Consider the following 20,948-nt stretch of genomic DNA (forward strand, 5'->3'; position numbering starts at 1 on the left):
CCTCTGTTTACTTTGGGGTGCCCTCCCTCCCGTTGGATTTCATTTGGAAATGTTCCGTTTTCTCCGGAGTGGTTGTTTTGGAGCAGAAATCCGTGCGTAATTTCCACCAGTGGCTCGGGTTTTTCGTATTTAATAAACTGCGTTCTCTCCCATTACATCGCTCCCGAGCCTCAGCATCCAACGCTTCCAATTCACGCCGGCTCTCTTCATAAACACTTTCCTGCTTTTCTGCTCGCAGCCTCGGCGGCGTTAAACCGCTTAGGTTGTCTCTTTGTCTGGAAGCTCTACAACCAGACAGCCGTTTGTGGGAGATTACGGTGTCATTGATTCAGCCATCAGGTTCTCCATCTGCTTATGCTTCTCCTTGTTCGCATGATAAATTGCTAGACTGTGTGTGTGTGTGTGTGTGTGTGTGTGTGTGTGTGTGTGTGTGTGTGTGTGTGTGTGTGTGTGTGTGTGTGTGTGTGTGTGTGTGTGTGACGACTCCAGGATGTGCTGATGACCCTCCTGACTTCCTTGCTCGTCCTCGGAAACCTCGGGCACCCGTCTCAGGTCCACGTCTTGGCCAGCAGAGCGAGTGTTGAACTGCGCTGCAATGCTTCGCCGAGAGCAGCTCGGCTGACTGAAGGCTTCCATCCGCCCGCCTCCGCCGCATCTCACTTTTAATGAAACGCTTTCAGTCCTGACAGCAGTGCGGATGGAAACCTCCGGAAAGCCCATGCGCATGTTTTTCATGGGGTGTGAAATTGAGTTTGAATTTTTTTTTTTTTTTTTTTTTGAGAAGGACTTTTAGAGTTTAGTTCTCATTGAGGCGAGGAACGGAACGCCTGTCAAAGTTTTGGCTGGAAGGCAGTGTGGTCTACAGACTGGCACGTTAACTGATTTACTGATCCCGCCCGTAGCCGTGCAGCGGAACTGTTACGTTCGTTTTTAAAAATCCGTAATTACCAGAAAAGGGATAAACAGTAGCATCTAGTAAATAGTGCAAACTTTTTTTTTTTTTTTTTGCAATAGAACAACGGACATGCCTCACTGTATTATATGTCTTAAAAATTTTATATTTCTAGATTATGGGGCTTCAACCACATAAAACCCAACAAGATGCCCTGTTCTGGACTGATTTCTTCTAAGCAGTAGTCATCAACCCTACTCCCGCATGGGAGCAGCTTCACAGCTTCGATCCTGATTCGGGTGGTAAGAAGGAGAAAGGTTTGAGAATCAGGTGTGTTTAGACACAAAGATGTGCAGGATAAGTGCTCTCCATAACCAGGGTTGGTGAACCCTGCTCTAAAATGATGAATGGTGGCCTAGCGGCTAAAGAAGCGGACACTTAACCAAAGGGTTGCGGGTTCAAATCCTGAGCAGCCATGCTGGCCCCTGTAGAAAGGCACTGTCACCCCCACACTGCTCCCCGGGCGCCATTCATGGCTGCTGACTGCTCAATAGGATGATTGGATAAGTGCAGACGGCTCCAGGTGTTGTGGTGTGAAATGTCACAATGACAAAAAAACGTTCCCTGATGTCCCCAAGATTTTGCTCTATAATTCTTTACAAAATACAAAAGTGTTATTGTTAGTCCTGGGAAATGTCCATATTGGATATACAAAAATCCATTATCAGGGAGTTCTTTAGTGGTCTTTCCTACACGTGTTGTGCTTTAGATTCCAGCCATGAGTTCAGCCTGCCGCGGCGAGTGTCACAAAGCTGGAGATGCTTCCAGCCGTGGCGCTAACATCTGTCTGGTATGTAGATGCAGTTGGCGCTGGTCCTGTTCCTGTCCCATTCTGCTCATCTTTGTCCCCTCCCATCCCCAGATGTCTGTCCGATCTGCTCGCCTGCATCACAGCGTTGCCAGATACCGCCCTGGTCCAAGCCTATTGCTGTGATCTGAGTGTGTTTGGTACAGTGATCAGTAATTGGATGATTTGCTGCTACCAGCTCTCAGGCCAAAATCTTGGTGGGGCTCCTTGGTTACTTCTCTTGTTGCCATGGAGATCGAAGGGCCTTGCATCATTGCTTTCTTAACCGAGCTTACGGTTTCTGTGACAGGTAGGCTGAATGCGATCGTATCGGTGTGGCTCTTTAGTCTGTGCGTGAATGTGTAGACTGGTATCACTTGGCTCTGTGACCCCTGCCTGAATATTGGGCCCAATGATTTCCGCAATGCGGAATCCAACAAATAAATTGTGGAATTGTGTATAATTCGCATTTCTGGCTGCTGCAGCCCATTACACGTGTTTCCTGTTGAGGTGGGACATTGACACACACACACACACACACACACACACACACACACACACACCCCAACACAATGTAAAGGCGCGGTCAGCTATGGTCGAAGAGGATGTCATTGTCTGGACCACTGGCCTGTTTGGGTCCATGCAAACTCCACGCAGTTTTATTATCAAGGTTATGGCAAGTGGGCACAAAAGCAAACAGTAAATTTCCAAGAAATTTAGGACAAAATAAGTCTGATTTGATAGGCCTGCGTGAATACTGCGGATTGAAGAGCATTTATTAAATTTCAGTAAAATTCAGATTTTGTTATTTATTGGCAATATTGGTCATCCTTTTTTTTAAACTATGCCAAATGGGGTTTAAAAATCATTATCTTGAGACACTACCTTTTGGTGATACGCACTTCATACACTGGTATTTAGTGCTTAAACCTGAGTCGAGCCACTATTTCATAATCACCGTGTAAGGAAGCGGACCTGCAATAGGAAGGTTGTCTGTTCACATCCCGAACCGCCAAGGTGCCACTGAGTAAAGCACCGTCCCCACACTGCTCCCCGGGTGCCTGTTATGGCTGCCCACTGCTCACCAAGGGTGATTGGTTAAATGCAGAGGACACATTTAGTTGAGTCACCATGTGCTGTGCTGCAGTGCATCACAATGACAATCTCTTCACTTTCACGTCATCGTAGCAGAAAAACGGCAAGGTCGTTTTTAGCCCTCACTCATACACTTGTGGATTAATTTAGAGAACTGCAGCATTACTATTGACATCACAGTAAGTATTGTGATAGTCTTTTTCATGATCTATATTTTAGCAGTCACCATCCATACAAAGTACAGAATTTTCCAGGATTATACTTTTCAATATATATGGAAATTATTCCACATACATATTTTAGTGGTGCTAAATGTGGGGTTCATTTTACACATTTAATGCACATGCTTATGGACTTGTGGTGTTGGTTTTTTTATTGATTTAAATGAACTATGAAACTATGTAGATCTAGTATAACACACAATGTATCTGGGTGGTTAGTCCTCTGCTGTTTTACAGGGTTGCTCGGCAGCACAGCCTTTGCCCTTAACCTTTTAACAGGCTTTTATGTAGAGTTAAGTAGATCATTTACAAGCAGCAAGATATACACACTTTTGCAGAGTCTGTGTATGTGTGTTGGCGAGGCAGTGATCATGCGGGCTTCTCACCTGTAAACACACACAGCAGAACTGATGCCCTTAAGTAAAAGAAACCAATATGATGCCGCAAGTCAATCTACCCGTGAATTGCATCAGACCTTGTGTTGCCACGCTGTGCTTGGTTTTGCTTTTGCCATTTTCAAGTTTTCCACCTGTATGCCATGGCAATGTTGGGATTTTGAGAGAGAGAGAGATTTTTTTTTTTTCTCTGAAATGGATAATTATATTCTCTAAATGTATTGATTTTATTTAGTTCCTTTTTGTTTGTCCCTCTCTGCTTCCAACTCATGCAGAGTTTAGATTCAGACGAGTGGTTGAACGCGTACCAGAATGAACTTTACTCTGCAAGTGTTTTTCTTCCCCTCTCCATTATCTGCGATGAGCAGGCAGCACGTTTGCTACGTACCTTTAGGGTGTGTGTTTCTGTGCGTGAATGCTTTAGTGCATTGCAAAAGAAAATAAAAATAAATGAACACGAACAAAGTGAAAAAGAAAATGGCAATGGGAACACTGGTGGCAAACGGAAAAAGACACCATGAGCTTTTTGATTAACAGTCCTCCTCTTATTTTTGTGTTTTGAGGTCTAGACGTTTCGATTTTTCTCTCAGGTATCAGACACGCACACACACAGTTTCCTTTGTTGAACCCACACATGGAAATTGCTTCCATTTTTTCCAGGTGCGTTTGCACCCCTTCTGTAATAAGCTACCAGGGAATATGTGTTGCATGCATGCACACAAACACCCCCACATCTTCATTATCCGCTCTTCTCATTTTCCCCGTCCCGCTTGTACAGCCCTTCTGAGACCTCACCGGCACCTGCCTGCACTTTAACCCACCCCTCTCCTTCTCTACAGGTTCAACTACCGATCAACACACCACCTGACAACCAATGGATTCTACGAGTTCCTTAACTGGTTTGACGAGCGGGCGTGGTACCCTCTTGGCAGGATAGTGGGTGGCACAGTGAGTAGAGACCACGTCACCGTCCCCACACACTGTTCCACGGCTGCCCACTGCTCACCAAGGGTGATGGGTGAAATGCCGAGGTCACATTTCGTTGTGTGCACAGTGTGCTGTGCGGCAGTGTATCACAACGACAATCACTTCACTTTCAAATGTTATAAAAAATGGTCTGCTCTATGCATAATGTAATTGATGTCTGTGTTGAGAGGTGTATTGGATCAAGTGCTATCTGGCAGCCAGTGCCTATATTGCCTCTCTTAATCGCCGCCTTTGATTTTTCAGTCAGGCTCCGGTGCGCTGAATAATTTAGCGACTGCGCTTGTAGTGAGAGTGGCGAGGTATGGAGTGTTCCTTTTGCTGATCGCGAGGACTCTGGTTTGGTGACCACGGCTGACCTATAGGCTGCGGCCACTGCTCATTTTCCACCGCGGTCGCCGCAGTGCAGATTCTGCATGTATCTGCACACTATGGGGTTTAACCTCAACATCTCATCAGCTGGACACCTCATCATTTATCCTTTTTCTCAGATGCTGACTGAGGAGGATGCTGATGGCATCTACACACTGCTCTGTTTTGCATCATAGACTATAATAGCTGCTATAGAGAGAGGGTGAGGGCAGAAGAGATTGGTGGGATCAGGCACGGGGGTGCAACAATAACACATTTCAACTTTACTCACTTATTGTGAGAATTGTTATTGTGTGTTACAGTTTACATGTTTTTTCCAATGTGATTTGAAACGATTGAAAACTTAAATCTGATTAACATACAGATACATATAGTACAGGCCAAAAGTTTGGACACACCTTCTCATGCAATGTGTTTTCTTTATTTTCATGACCATTTACGTTGGTAGATTCTCACTGAAGGCATCAAAACTATGAATGAACACGTGTGGTCAACGTAAATGGTCACGAAAATAAAGAAAACACGTTGAATGAGAAGGTGTCCAAACTTTTGGCCTGTACTGCAACTATCAAATCAATATTACTCGTCTTAAAGTTAGTTTTTTGCATCCTGTGTTAATTTCTTAAAATCGTAGATATTTTGTGATTTATTATTATTATTATTATATTTTGTCTGTGACTAAGAGTCTCCTCTAATTTGCAGGTTTATCCAGGTCTGATGCTGACAGCGGGACTGATCCACTATGTGCTGAACCTTTTGAACGTAACCGTGCACATCCGGGACGTGTGCGTGTTCCTGGCCCCAGTGTTCAGTGGCCTGACCTCCATCTCCACCTTCCTGCTCACACGTGAGCTGTGGAACCAGGGTGCCGGCCTGCTGGCCGCCTGCTTCATCGCCATCGTGCCCGGATACATCTCCCGCTCTGTGGCAGGATCTTTTGACAATGAGGGCATTGCCATTTTTGCCCTGCAGTTCACATACTATCTGTGGGTGAGTCCTAAGTCCAGTCCAGAGAGTCGGACCTGGTCAGCTGCTCTGTTTTTTTCTTTTATGGTCTTTAGATAACGCCAGTGGTGGACTACCATTGGGCTACCAGGACCTTCGTTGCATTTACATTTACATCATTTACCAGAGGGCTGGTAGTAGCCTAGTTGGTAACACACTCACCTATGAACCAGAAGACCCGGGTTCATTGTGTCCCTGAGCAAGACACTTAACCCTGAGTTGCTCGAGGGGGGGAGGACTGTCTCTGTAACTACTGATTGTAAGTCGCCCTGGATAAGGGCGTAAATGAATGAGGACCTGGCTGGTCAACTACGTCAGTAAACATAAAAATTCATGAATGGAGTCAAATTTCTGGAAACCAATTATAGGACCAGTGTGTGAAATCTGAAACCACTGGCTTTTCTAGTATAATTCATCTGCCACACCAAGTCCCATGATCCTCAGCACATCTTATTTTATCACACTTGGGGAATCTACTTTCTTAAAGCTGCTCAGAAATCTGACGTTTTTTTTTTTTTTTTTTTTTGGTTAAGCAGATTAAGCAAGTTGTGTCTGTAGCTGTACAAGCCCGACTGTCGTGTGTGTGTGTGTGTATGCATGAATTTATGTGTGACCACATATTTTGGGAATGGAGACTGTGGTTAATTTGTGAAAGTGCTGTGTGTAAGGTGTAGCTGTGGCTGTGATGCAGATACAAGTTTTCGATGGCACCACGAGGTGACAGCCAGCTGCTCAGTGCTTCTGTACACTGTTCTGTGTTGCTGAGTCAACCGCTCCTGCTCTTCAGTCACACTCTGCTGCTGCCAGAGGCAGAGAGGATCAAGGAGAAAACACACACACCAAAAAACAGTCATGTATAATTCACAAATGAGCTTGAGACGTCTCTTTTTTTTTTTTTTCTCTCCGTTGACTCCGATTGCATTTAACAATAGCATTAATCTCCCTCCCTCTCTCGCTCTCTCATTCAGGTGAAGTCTGTAAAGACTGGATCTGTCTTCTGGGCCATTGCCTGCTGCCTTTCTTATTTCTACATGGTAAGCACACCTTTGATATGGGTTAATCTAACAGAACACCAAGGTCCTAATTTAATTCATGCAGCTGTCCCTGCAAATTGATTACCAAAAAAAATGAGCATGGGAGGTACCAGAATAGCTCCAATGCTTTATTTTTTTTTTCCAGCAAAAGATTGTATTTATGTTAATATATTCAGTTTCTACATGAAATCCCCTTGCTCTACCCGAACCAAGTCAGCTCTTTTTCAACTTGAACTTTGCTTCCTTATCTTTATCTACACATCTAGTAGCACCTTTTTGAACCCGTTGTCTGCCTCTTTAGTAAGTCCCTCCGTGAATTTGCAATGTTGCGATCGCAACGATTAACACAAATTCAGCCAATCAGCGCAAAATTATTTGCGTTTTGCACTTTTGTCGAATCACCAGAACTTTTTTTTGCTATTTTAACCTATCTCAGCACTTCCTACGTTTTGCGCCACTCAAACATATTCAGTCTTACTTCCATGTTACCAAACATGCAGACATGTGCATCAGGAATGCTGCTCATTTACCCTAAAAAAAAAAAAACCCCAAGACATTGACATCCACTTCTCAGGACCTATTTATACTAGACAGCCACTGCACTTCAATTGGCTGATGCCAACGTCACTCTTGCACTTTTACACAATTTCCTACCAAATGCGACGTTGTGGTGGAACACAAATGAAAGAAAGACATTTTTCTGCCGCAACGCGCTCGCAGAGAGCTGCAGACATGCGCGACCAGCGAGGTAAATCACCCTGACCGTCTGTTATTTCAGCAGCTTTACAGCAACCTTCCCCAGGAAAGCCCACTGCAACTTGTCAAGGTTGTCGCAAATTCGGGCATTTTTAGTTCGCAACTTTCAAAAGTTCATCGCGAGATCCTGGAGGGACCTCTTTGCCAAACTTCTCAAAGTTTTTTTTTCTTTTTTAATTATTCATTTTTTAGTGATTTTTACTGAGTGAGTAAACGTGAGCATATAGCTCTGCAGGTACTCTGCGTCTCCGCCTCGTGGTCTCCGCTCTCAAGTCGAGGAAAATGTCATTGGACATGGACGCCGTCCGCTGCCTTTTGCTTGTGTGAGCGCGACGCGGACGCCCCTTCACGTCTGGCGAACAGGATTAACTCCCGTATCGCCAGGCTTGGCTGTCCTTGCTGCGTCCATCTTCCTTCACCGAGTCCCTGCTCCCTCTCCGCTGCCAGCTCTGTCCCCCTTCCTGTCTGGAAGGTTTCGGTGTTCCGCGGAACGCCTGAAAGCGGCTTACGGTAAAGGATCACCGACTCTGAAAGGAGCAGGAAGCACGTGTTGCTTTTGCGGCAGGGTGTAACTGGAGACGCAGGATGACCGGCGTGTGTGTTTTGGGTTCGCCTGCGCTCCGTGTCTAGCAGAGAGGGTCTTTCGAATTTGAGCTGAAAGCCCCTCGAGTGCTTTGGCTCATTACCGCTTCCCCATTACCGTTTCGGTGGAAGGGGGGGGGGTCAGCCCGGTGTGCACCTCCTCTCACGGCAGCCCCTCGGATCTCATTACCGAAATATGTAACGTAAATAATCGAACCGCCGGCTCCATCTATCAGGCGCCCCTTGCCGCGCCACTCCAGGGGGCCATGTTCCATACAGTAATGAATACGCGCCGCGCCCCCGATTGGAGAGAAGCTGGCGCCATTAATAATTCAGCGGCCACCATCCCACCGCCACTGTCCCACAGTCTCACAAGCCATCTGTTCCAGTGAGGACCACTGCAGGCCCCGGGGCTGATGGGAAGGTTCTGGGGTCACGTAAGGATGGTAGAGGAGAAAGACGGGGCAAGGCGCTCTAAAGTTAGCAGTTAAATGGGTTCGGCTAGAGAGAGAGAGATGGAGAGAGTGTGCACGTTGTTTCATGCTTCTGCCTGGACAAATATATTGAAGCTTTTGTGAGTACAGGATTGCTTGAACATCTGTGCTGCAGATGTTTTTAAGCTTAATGTGTTTATTTAAGAGCAGATTTGTTTAGTGTGTGTGTGTGTGTGTGTGTGTGTGTGTTTTGCAGGTATCCGCATGGGGAGGATATGTGTTCATCATTAACCTCATTCCCCTGCACGTGTTTGTGCTGCTTCTCATGCAGCGCTTTAGCAGGAGACTCTACATTGGTGAGTTCACCGACATGTACAAACACACACACACACACACACACTCGCACCTCTCATGCAAATCGCACACCACCAACCAACTCCCACTGCCGTCCACATGGCTGTAACTTTCTCTCTGTCTCTCACACTCGTACTGACAGCTAACAAACACACGCGAACACCGAGACACGGGATGAGTCACGTCCCCTCAGGCAGGCGCTGTAGAGAGCGGTGATATCAACCGGACCGCTCCTCCCCCTCTTCCTCCCCCTCCTCCCCACTAAGTGAGTGAGTGAATCATAGGGCCTGCGGTCGGCCCACTCAGGCATGGCCCTTTCAGTGTGTTAGACACACACTTGAGCGCCCCGTATCACAGCCGGAGCCAGACAGGTACGTCGCGCCGAGCTTCCCGTCTGCCCCGTTGCTCACCGAGAAGAGATTTCTTTTCATGACCCCTTTTGTACAAAAGAACGGTCAGTTCGGAGGGATTTTTCTCCTCCATAGTGACTGGTTGAAAGTTTTCCGGAAGTTTTCCCGCGTCTTTGAGGCTGGCGACTCCTCGCTGATCGTCCGTCATCCAGCACCATTAATTGCTTTGACTGATTGAATAATGGCGTGGCTCAGGCTCTTAAGGCGCCGTGCTCCCGGGGACTGTTAGGTTAAGCTAATTCACCGCGTCTGGAGGCGACCCTCGAGCTGGGCCGCCGGAATGAAATGAGTTATGCGCACGGAGGGCAGGAGAGACTGCGGAGGGGACTTTAATGCCTGCTAAAATTCATTTCCTCGCCCGATTAGATTTGCTGCTCCTCTGAGGAGCCGTGTTAGCCAGGGGTGGGGTTGCAGGTGAGGAGCACATATCTGTTTGATTCACAGCCTCATCGGCTGAATAGCTGATTCATTCTGTGCGGAGCTGTGACCTTTAAAGACACTTTAAAGACGGTGTCTTTGCTGAGGGAGGGGGAGGGAGGTAAATTGCACATCGCTTTAGACGGTGTGATGAGGACGTCGCCTCGTTTTTCCATAATGGATTGAAATCTAAGCCCGACTCTGCCCTGCCACCCTCTCGACTGCACAGTCAATCACCAACGACAATATGCAATCAGCTTCATCCTGCTGATGTGTGTACGCACACACACACACACACACACACACACACTTTTACAGCACAACGGTAAGGCTGCGGTTAGTCTTGCCTTCTCCTTCTCCAGTGTTTCTCCTTGACCAACAGCAGAAGCTCTTCCACACATAAAGAGGGAATGTCCTGGACCTGGTATTCAGTAGTACCTCTCCACCTACCAACCTTCTTCCACTCCACTTCACATCTCTGACCACGGCTTTGTCCTTCACCCTCACTCTACCTTCATCCTTCATTCGATATAACCGTCACTCTGTATCTTCCTGCACTCGTTCACATCTTTCAACCTCCGACTCGTTCGTCTCCTTAGCAGTGGAAGCAGCCACTAACACGCTCATAACACACTCTGGATCATCTTCTCTCTAAGGATTCTCTCACTGCTCCCTGGCTCTCTGATACACTGCACAGCAGTCAATGGGAACTAAGAGCAGCAGAGAGGAAATATAAGAAATCATAGCTTGACTCGGACCTGCTGCATTATCAGCATCTCCTCTGCAACTTCTCCACTAACCTCACCTCTGCCAAATCTGCTTTTTACAAGGCAAAACTGGAAACTTCTGCCCACAGTCCTCAAAAACTCCACAACATATTCTCATCTCTGTTGAACCCTCCAACTCTCCTTGCTCCATCTTCTGTAACCGCTGAAGATTTCGCCAACTTCTGAGCAAATCTGCCAGACATTCTTCAGCACCACAACCCCTGCTCTACTCCCTGAAGACTCCCTGACTGCCCTGGAACAATTTTCAAAGCTTACATCAGATGAAATAATCCAGGTCATATCTACAGGCAATCCAGCTACCTGCCCACTGGATCCAATTCCCTCCACAATACTCCAAACAATCTCTCCTGTCCTCATCCCCTTCATTTCTCACATCGTAAATGGTTTAATTACATCTGGTCATGTACCGTCTGTCTTTAAAACAGCCAGGGTTCTTCCAATCCTAAAGAGACCTGCCGCTGATCCTGCAGACGACAACTACAGACCAGTGTCTCTTCTCTCATTTCTTGAGCACTTTGTCTACAATCAGCTGTCACTTCATCTGTCCCAACCAGTCTGGCATCCGAGCAGATGATTCTACTGAGACAGCCCTTCTGTCTGTTTCTGAGAAGCCACATGCAGCCAGATCAGCATCTGTTCTTATTCTCCTCAACCTCTCTGCAGCATTTGACAGTTCATCTTAAGTCTCTCCTTTCTATCTTGAAGAAACTTGAAATTTGGTTTCCTTCCTACCTCGAGTGGTCTTGCCAAGGATCCACTGGCGGTCCGCAGGGCTAAGTTCTCGGTTCTCCTCTTTTTCTCCCTCTATGTGAGATCACTTGGTGAGGTCATTTCCTCACATGGGTTATCCTACCACTGCTATGCTGATTATGCTTTACATGCCACTTCCCAAATTCTGCATGTCTGGTGTTTTATATTGAATGGCAGTCCATCATCTCAAACTCAATCCCACCAAACAAATAATATCAGAATTAATATTCATTTCTGCAGATTTTCACCTGCATGCAACCTTGGAGTAACTATAAACAACCAACTCTTTTCCTCGGCTCACATCACCCTTATTTATCAATACAGGCCACCCAGATACCTGTTCAGACCCTAGTAATGTCATGACTGGATTACTGTAACTCCCTTCTAGCAGGTCTACCTCCCGAATGCCGGTCTGTACAACTTTCAGCCTTCCCAAATTCTTCCACACACCCAGACTGCTACGCTCCCAAATCTGACTTCCAGTACCTGCCTGCATCAGATTCAAAATACTGATGCTGGCCTACAAAGCCGAACACGGGGTACTACCAGCCTACCTCAGAGCCATTATTATACCTCACACCGCACATCTCACTCTCCGACCCTCCGGTACTGCTCGCCTGGTCCCTCCACCGCTGAAGGTACGAGGAAGACACTCATCTAGACTCTTCTGTCTTGACCCGAGGTGGTAGAATGAACTTCCCCTCGAGGTCAGAACAGCACAGTCGCTGAGTATTTTCAAACGGCAGCTTTTAAGACCTTGCTCTTCAGACAGTACTTCAAGACTAACTTGAAACTTTGTTATAGTGCGACTTGTGTCGCATTGTCTGACTACAACAACAGAGTGAAATAAAATAATTGTATTCATGGTTTGAGATCTAGTGAACCAGAACTGATTACTTCATCGCTTCATGGTAACATGAAAGCACGTTGTAAGTTGCTCTGCATAAGGGCGTCTGCCAAATGCCATAAAAGACATAAAAGAGCTCAAAGTCTCACTGTCAGACTTTACAGCAGTAAAGACCCTCGTCTATAATTGGTTCTATAACCAATTAATAGAAGTGTTAAAATAAATAATAAAATAGATTCTTTTTTTTTTTTTTTTTTAATTAGTGCTTATTTATGGTTTTCATTACATGAATTCAGGTCACCAGTCATGTAAATGGTGAGGGTGGAGCCAAATCCAAAAATGTAATTCAAACGAAAAAAGCACAAGGAGTACGGCACTCTCTGACAAGAACACTTAGTGAAGATCTGGTTTCAGCCGGTTACGAGATTGGTTGCAAAACGTACTGCCACACCATGTTATTCATTCTTCTCCATAGTACTTTATAGCTGTCGCACCTGTAATAATGTAGAATTGCTGGTGCCGTGTTGCCAGAAGTGCCCCACAAATGTGTTATTTTACTGCCACAGTTGCTGAGGCTTGATTTGAAAGAGAAAAGTAACTGTAATACTCTTGTGGAAACAAATGTATTGAACTGAGGGTGGTTTATGAATCAAAAATTGGTACCAAGTACATTGCATTCTGCTGAACTCTGGGCATTTAATCGTTTCCATGCTAAGCACTAAAATAAAATGGTCTTACAAGAAAGGAAATGGCAGGTTTAAATGTATAAATTAATTAAGACAGCCTGAATAATCAGTAGATAAAGGTAATCACATATTGCTCAACATAGACAGGCTTATATTCTTATACAGAGATCCACTTGACAATGCACCTGCCCCCTTTGTTCAATCGTTCACGCCGTTGTGCTTTTGAAGCTCTTCTGATTTTGTATTGTTTGCTGCCACAAATGGCATTTGGAAGAGAGTTGTTAAATACAGAGGCTTTTGGTTGTGTAACAGCGTCCATTATGTTGGGGCTCGGTTCCTGCCGTTTCTCCCTCAACACTCTGCACAGCCCTGTGGAAGCTCTGTGCCCCACTTTATTGATTTGCTGGATTCCTGTTCCAAATCCTTCAGAAAGGGTTTTTACGATGCCAACTTATCAGGAAATAGCCCTCACCTAGTTAGGTTTCTGTAACCTGAACTGCACAGGGTATTGAGCGTGTTTAAGTATGTTTAAAGGGATTTGAACCTGAAATTAAATGCAATTTGCTCCATATCTGAGCTGTTTATTGTGTAATGTGTGAAGGAGACACTTCACTTTCAGCCCTCTTGCTCATTGCTCGTCTTTTTCTTTCTTGCTTCTAGCTTACAGTACGTTCTATATTGTGGGCCTGGTGCTTTCCATGCAGATTCCGTTTGTGGGCTTTCAGCCAATCAGGACCAGTGAGCACATGGCAGCAGCAGGTAAAACTTGGCCCTTTGTTAAATGGAGTAGCTTCAGAGAAAGAGCTGCCACATCAGACTCACTTTGTTCTTTGTGTGTGTGTGCACGTTTTAGGTGTGTTTGCACTGCTCCAGGCATATGCCTTCCTGCAGTACCTGAAGGACAGACTGACCAGGCAGGAGTTCCAGACGCTCTTCTTCCTGGGCGTGTCTTTAGCTGCAGGGGTGGTCTTCTTCACGGTCATATACCTGACGTATACAGGTGAGCGCCCAATGCTAGGGCACAGCATGCAGTTCCGCATTTCAATACTGCAATTAATTACTCTTAATAGGCTTAACTGTATCTGAGGGGTTGGGGCAGGGGTTGCTTTAGATATTTAAAGGACTCATGGACATGTTATCAGTAGAAGTGCTTTGAAAATTAATACCTGAGTGCATTGAAAATGTCAATATTCAAATTTTGATGAATGGCCAAATTATTTATTTATCGCCCATCTTTGATCTAAAGTCTATCCCTGGTCTATGCATGTGTGCACACAAAATACATACCCCACATCCTCAGATATTATTACCACTGTTGCAAATTTGCATTATTTATGTGAAGGGTAGGGCAGAATAGGCATGTTATGTGATAGCAATGACATTTTTTGTCATGAGGGATCAATGCAATTTTGGATAGAATAAAAAGTAAAACTAATAATAGGGGGGTGACTTTAGTAAGTCAGTTACTGTCAAGTTAATTTAACCAAATGGCACAGTCTGAAAATCCCCCGTCTTCACCTAATCATCATTCAGCAACTCCAAAATGTGCCCGCCACGTCCTCGTGGCCCTAATTCCCAGTCAGATTGATGAACTTCCGAAACACACAAACCACCAGGCTGATGCCGTGGCTGCCGGCTGTCTCCAGTGAGTGCAGTGATGAGCAGATCCCCCCCCCCCCCCCCCCCCCCCCCCCACCCCCCCCACCTCAGTTAATCATTGTGCAGCCCCACTCATTCAGACCCAAGGCCTGTTCCAAGCTCATTAACGGGTTCCCCACCCAGCCCCCCTTCCCTTCGCCACCAGCCTCTCTGCGCGCTGGCCCACGCTGGATATTAATTAAAGTCCTCGCTGCAGCTACGTGAGGGGAAAGCGGCGCGCCGTCAGACGTCCCTCAAACCGCTGGGTGCTTTCTGGATTTGTGCGATGTTCGTGTTCTTTAATCCTGATCCGAGTGTGTGTGTGTGTGTGTGTGTGTGTGTGTGTGTGTGTGTGTGTGTGCTGTGTTATGTAGGCTACATTGCTCCGTGGAGTGGGCGATTCTACTCACTGTGGGACACTGGGTAAGTGCAGTCTTTCCCTCTTTTGCAAATTACCAGCACACAATGGCTGCTATTCATTGGGGCTCTTCGCTAGCATATCACCATCTGTTCATTTTTATGTGTGTGTGTGTGTGTGTGTGTGTGTGTGTGTATATGTATGTATATGTTAATAGTCCAAAAATAGCGCCACTTTGTGATCTTGCTGTTCCTTGATTTGGTTTATCGATGCCTGGATACGATTATCAGGAAACGGGTGGTGAGTTTTTGTCTGTTAAAGCCTGATAAAAGACCCCCCCCAACATGTACTGCAGTGATCCTGTTATCCAGAGTGGCCAGCATCCGCCGGACCCGGGTCACTGTTGGCAGTTGGGCTCCTGCTCACATTCCGCTGATAGCGCTGATAACACCGCTCGTGTCCCGCATACAGTCGTTAAAAAGCAGCCCGTAGCATCGCTGCTCCGAGCCTGGTGCTGAAAATTTATTATCACGCATCAAATGTGACAGGGGCTGTCTCATCAAAGCCCACGATCAGCACTCGTGATTTACCTGCTTCATAACGTGTCAAACTGCAAGACTACATGAGAGAAAACGACGCCCTTAAGTCGCCGCGTTATGTTCACGGAATACCACTTAATGGAAGCTTAATCCTAAGTGTTTTGTTGCACGATACGTTTTAAACCGCCTTCCGTTTAAAGCCACAACGATCGTTTCCAGCCCATCACGTCAGTTTTTCTATAAACCGACTATTGTCCCCAATGTAATAGCTCACTTTTACCCTAGTCAGCACTAATACAGGATGAGGAATTTATGTGTTCAGTATCGCAGTGACTCAGCTCGGCAGATCTATTTGTGTACTGAAACATTCATTTTAAGCTTCTGATAACTTCTAAATTGTAAAGTTTTTATTTATTTTCATTTCATTTCTGTAGACCATTATCTTAAGTGCGCATCTGACTTTAAATCACTTTTGACTGATCACCATTACATTCCTTATATAACCCACTCAGTCTGGTTGGTCCCCGATTCACAACAGGACAGCAGGGGTCCCGCAGTCTGCTCTGTTGGGGTTAATGGGAGCTTTCGGAGCTCCAGCGGTGTAGCCGGTCATTCTGAGTGATTACGGTTGTAATGCTCACTGTGAGACTCGCCTGGTGTGGACACGTGCTGCTGTGTGTCTGGCGTGGCTGGTAATTCATCTGAATTCAGGGCGGTCGCATTGTGTTTAATCAAAGACACCATGATGTCGCCTCATCCGCATAAAAATACACCCCTTTTTCTTGAACCCTGATAATTTGCCTTACTCAGCCCCTCCCCAGCTTCTGAAAATCCAACTTTACAATTGCCAAAAAGAACACAAATTTCTGTTTCCTCATGTGTGTGGAAGCACATTAGACTGCTCAGTGGAGTGTTGAGTGGTGTGGCCTCATCTGCCGCCGCTGTTATACCTGACCAGCCTTTAAATGGCCGCCGCTGCTGCGCTGTTTAATTAGAGCGGCTCCCACTGCCGGGGCGGTTGTGTCCACCTCAGGAAGGCTTATTGATGAGGTATCTGGATTGAAGTGGCTCTCCTTGACGTTTTGTCCCGCAGCTACGCGAAGATCCACATCCCGATTATTGCCTCTGTGTCTGAGCACCAGCCCACGACCTGGGTGTCCTTCTTCTTTGACCTGCACATTCTGGTCTGCACCTTCCCTGCAGGCCTGTGGTTCTGCATCAAGAACATCAATGATGAGCGCGTTTTTGGTAAGTGTGCGAATATGCAGGAGCTGAGAGGTTAATACGTAGAATTTGGAAGTGAACTCTCCTCCCGATGTGCTGCCCTCTAGTGGCCCTGTATGCCATCAGCGCCGTCTACTTTGCTGGCGTCATGGTGCGGCTGATGCTGACCCTAACGCCGGTGGTCTGCATGCTGTCTGCCATCGCCTTCTCCAACGTCTTCGAACACTACCTTGGAGATGACATGAAGAGAGAGAAGCCGCCTGCTGAGGACAGCAGCGACGAGGATGACAAGCGGAACTCCGGAAATTTGTATGACAAGGTTAGCAAGTTTGTGTGTGTGTTATAAAGATATAGCTGTAGTCATACTGAACCCCCGGGGAAGCAGCCCCGTAATCAGAAGGTTGCCGGTTCGAATCCCCAGCTGCCAAGGTCCCACTGAGCAAAGCACCGTCCCCACACACTGCTCCCCCAGGCGCCTGTCATGGCTGCCCACTGCTCACCAAGGGTGATGGTTAAATGCGGAGGACACATTTTGTTGTGTCACCATTTTCTGTGCTGCAGTGTTTCACAATGACAGTCATTTCGCTTTCACTTTTCCTCCACTGAAGGCGGGAAAGGTTCGGAAACACGTGTCTGAGCAGGAGAAAGCAGAGGAGGGCCTGGGTCCCAACATTAAAGCATCGTCACCATGCTGATGCTCATGCTGCTCATGATGTTCGCTGTGCACTGCACCTGGGTCACCAGCAACGCCTACTCCAGCCCCAGTGTGGTGCTGGCCTCCTACAACCATGATGGGTGAGACCGCCTTTACTCAGTGTATGACTCATGGAGCGCCATTTATACCACATTACAGCAACCTTTTTAAAAAAAAAAATTGAAATAAACATTCAGGACTTGATAACTAGTTTGAATTAGCGATTCTGTATGGAGCGTTAATGAGTTCAGTTGTCTGCGCGCGTGCAATCCCCATTTGACACCCCATCTCCAGCGGTCCGTTATGAATCACCTCAAAATATATATAATGTAATAAAAATAATAATGTTGTTCATGGGCTGCTCCCCCAAATGACAGTCGTGCTTCCTGAAAGGATTTAAAAGAACATCAGCGTCTCCGGTGGTATTTAGTCTGCTTTGCTGAGGTGTTGCAAAACGCTTGCCAAGTCCATGCGGTGAAGTGTTTACCCCACATTTCATCTGCCGATGCTTCTTCCTCCCCGTGGACACCAACCTCTTGCCGACCTGGATCGTGCCAAGCTGGGAGGGGCCACTCACACCGATACATCTTTAGGGGTTTAGTAGGACGTCTGACCACCTGCTGTCGTGGAGCGAGGCCCTGCTCCTCTCAGGGCTTTACTGTTAATGTCCTTCTGCAGTATTACTATTTTAGTGTATTAGCTTTGTTATAAACTTTCATTCATTTACTTCATATGAAGTCTCCACTAGCTGCACTTGAGCTGTGTAACTGGTCCATACAAGCTGTGAAGCACTACATGAAAAGCATTTACATGATGACAAGAAGCAAATGCAGTAAAAAATCACTGAAAATAAGGTACTGGGCAACATGCCCAACATTGTGTAGCTTTTTTTAAATGGCCTTTTAGAACTAATTTATTGAAATAACTATAAAACGTAATTTTGTTCATTTGCACCTGTCTGCCCCCGTAGATCAAGAAATATTCTGGATGATTTCCGTGAGGCTTACTACTGGCTACGACAGAACACAGACGAACATGCCAGAGTCATGTCCTGGTGGGATTATGGGTATCAGATAGCCGGCATGGCAAACCGCACAACACTGGTGGACAACAACACGTGGAACAACAGTCATATAGCACTGGTGAGGGCATCCATAGCAACCGTTTATGATTTTCACTCATTTTGTAAGCTATTTTGAGGGTGCTGTGTGCTGTGTCACAGTACCTGAAAAATGAACCAATGTCTCCACCTAGTGGACATCAGTCTCACATCTCCTCTTCCTGGCCGTGTGCAGGTTGGGAAGGCGATGTCTTCCAATGAGAGCGCAGCATATGAGATTATGAAGTCTCTGGATGTGGACTATGTCCTCATCATATTCGGCGGTGTGATTGGATATTCTGGAGACGATATCAACAAGTTCCTTTGGATGGTGCGCATTGCAGAAGGGGAGCACCCCAAGGACATCCGGGTATGTCATCGTGAGATTTTCTGAATGCCTCGGTCTCCGTTTTCTAACGGGGTTCCTTCTCTTCCTCAGGAGAGCGACTACTTCACCCCGCAGGGGGAGTTCAGGGTGGATAAGGCTGGTTCACCCACACTGCTTAACTGTCTGATGTATAAGATGTCCTATTATCGCTTCGGGGAGATGCAGGTGAGCTGTGTGTCCCAACACCACTGCAACATTGGGGGGGTGCGGCATGGTTTCTAGTAGAGGTTTTGGTGGAAGAATTGTGTAGGTGTTCATTTATAATTATTTTTCCCCTCATCTTTCCTCTCCCTCCAGCTGGACTTCCGCACACCGCCAGGCTTTGACCGTACACGGAATGCTGAGATTGGCAACAAGGACATCCGCCTGAAGCACCTGGAGGAAGCCTTCACCTCTGAGCACTGGCTGGTGCGCATCTACCGAGTCAAGAAGGAGGACAACCGGCAGGGACTGGACCACAAACCCCGCAACCTCAGCCAGAAGCAGAAGTACATATCCAAAAAGGTCTGTTCATTTCATAGCACCTTTTTAATTACATTTTTCTTTCTTGTTTCTTTTAACCTTACGCCTCACACTGAGTCGACTGCACCTTAACTTTCTTTGTTCCTTTCGAAGTGACAAGATAAATCTTTGTCATTATCTTATCTAACGGGGTGGGCGGTACTATTAATTCAGTCATTTGTAATTGAATGAAAGTGGCTGTTCCTTTGGGTGTTGGTCAGATTCAGTGTAAATGGGGTGGATTCATAAATTATTTAATCTAAATAACTTATTTAGATTAAAAACGATTGCTGATTTTTGTTTTCTCTCCTGTGCAGACGTCCAAGAAGAAGAGGGGCTTCATCAAAAACAAACTTAGTTTAAAAAGAGGCAAGAGACCAAACAAGAGATCCGTTTAGTGATTGGTCAGAAAGGGACGGCAAATGAGAATAAAAAAAAAAAAAATGTAAAAAAAAAAGACAATGAAAACGCGGCAAGCAAGTACTCCAGGAAGAAGAAGAAGAAGAGACACCGTCGTCTGGAGAAAGCTCATGGGGGGGAAGTGTGCACCACGAGGTGCATGGTTGGCGTGGCGACGAGGAGCTCTGTGATCTGAGTGCACCCGTTTGAGGGGGAGGGGTTAGTCAGCCTGTGCAGCCATTTATATTCGGACCACCTTTCCACTCGCGCATATATATATATATAATTTTTTTTGGTGGTTTTAAACTTGAATGTGCTGGTGAACAAGACGAGCACTTTCCATTCCCAAAAGCAACCATTATTATTCCCACTTCCCCCTTTGGTACGTAATATAATTTTAATGGTTTAACAAAATGCTCTGTAGGCGGGAGATTGGTGGCACCAAAGACGGCCAGTTCCTCAGGGCGGGGGAATAAAAAAAGATGGAAAGTGTAAATGTAGGATTGTCGGTCAGCCATGTGTCATGTACCTGAACAGTAAACTCAAGAGAAGTGAATGTGCGGCAGAGAACTTGTAGAATATTATTACTGGATTAAGTTTTTTTTTTTTTTTTTTTCTCCTCTTCTCCTCTGATTCTTATCGTTTGTACAAATTGAAATACATGCAATAACTACATGTGACTTATGTTTCAACAAATTTCTATTTTATCTTATATAAACTCATCTCCGGTTCAGCTACCCTGCTGCTAAGCTTTGCAGAGTGACCCGGGTGTGTGAAGAGGGGCGATGAGTGGCCATGGCCGCCAGGGGAGGCGCTTGTTCTCATGCACAGTGATCCGATCTGTGCATTGGTCACGTTAACATTACAATTATTTTTTTTTTCCTTATGACCTTGTTGTGTCCCGCCTTCGGCTGGAGGGTTTTGTCTTCTTTGTCACTCCCTTTCCCACCTGCCCAGAAGTGATGAGTTCAGACATTTAACATTTTATACTTTTGCTGTTCGTGCGCCTCTGATCTGATTTTCTCTTTTTAAAACGATTCTTTTATTCTGACTTTGTGTTTGTCCTCCTCCAGTGCACCACTTGTGCTTCATCTCTGTAAGTGTGAGGCTGTGAGAATTAAAGAGGGTTGTGTTCATTCAGGCACTGAAAGGAAGGCTGGCGACCTTCTCTGGAACATCATATCAACATCCTCAGACAACAGAAAAAGGAAAAAACAAAAAAGACTCAAAGAAACACTC

At 46.0% G+C, this 20,948-nt stretch overlaps 1 protein-coding gene across 1 annotated transcript in view; it reads left to right on the top strand.

Annotated features, from left to right (window-relative positions):
* stt3b (STT3 oligosaccharyltransferase complex catalytic subunit B) overlaps window positions 1-19,808 on the top strand; it is a 30,844-nt gene extending 11,036 nt beyond the window's left edge. The window contains 16 exon segments of the mRNA XM_028979106.1: window positions 4,290-4,398; window positions 5,509-5,796; window positions 6,780-6,845; window positions 8,874-8,973; window positions 13,530-13,628; window positions 13,723-13,869; window positions 14,882-14,930; window positions 16,498-16,652; window positions 16,736-16,947; window positions 17,237-17,303; window positions 17,306-17,423; window positions 18,293-18,464; window positions 18,618-18,791; window positions 18,861-18,974; window positions 19,107-19,313; window positions 19,628-19,808. Of these exon segments, the coding sequence (XP_028834939.1) occupies window positions 4,290-4,398; window positions 5,509-5,796; window positions 6,780-6,845; window positions 8,874-8,973; window positions 13,530-13,628; window positions 13,723-13,869; window positions 14,882-14,930; window positions 16,498-16,652; window positions 16,736-16,947; window positions 17,237-17,303; window positions 17,306-17,423; window positions 18,293-18,464; window positions 18,618-18,791; window positions 18,861-18,974; window positions 19,107-19,313; window positions 19,628-19,708 (2,158 nt within the window). The 3' untranslated portion in view covers window positions 19,709-19,808.
* The last annotated feature ends 1,140 nt before the right edge of the window (window positions 19,809-20,948 follow it).

Source organism: Denticeps clupeoides, chromosome 5 (genome assembly GCF_900700375.1).
Source record: "Denticeps clupeoides chromosome 5, fDenClu1.1, whole genome shotgun sequence".
NCBI classification, from domain to species: domain Eukaryota; kingdom Metazoa; phylum Chordata; class Actinopteri; order Clupeiformes; family Denticipitidae; genus Denticeps; species Denticeps clupeoides.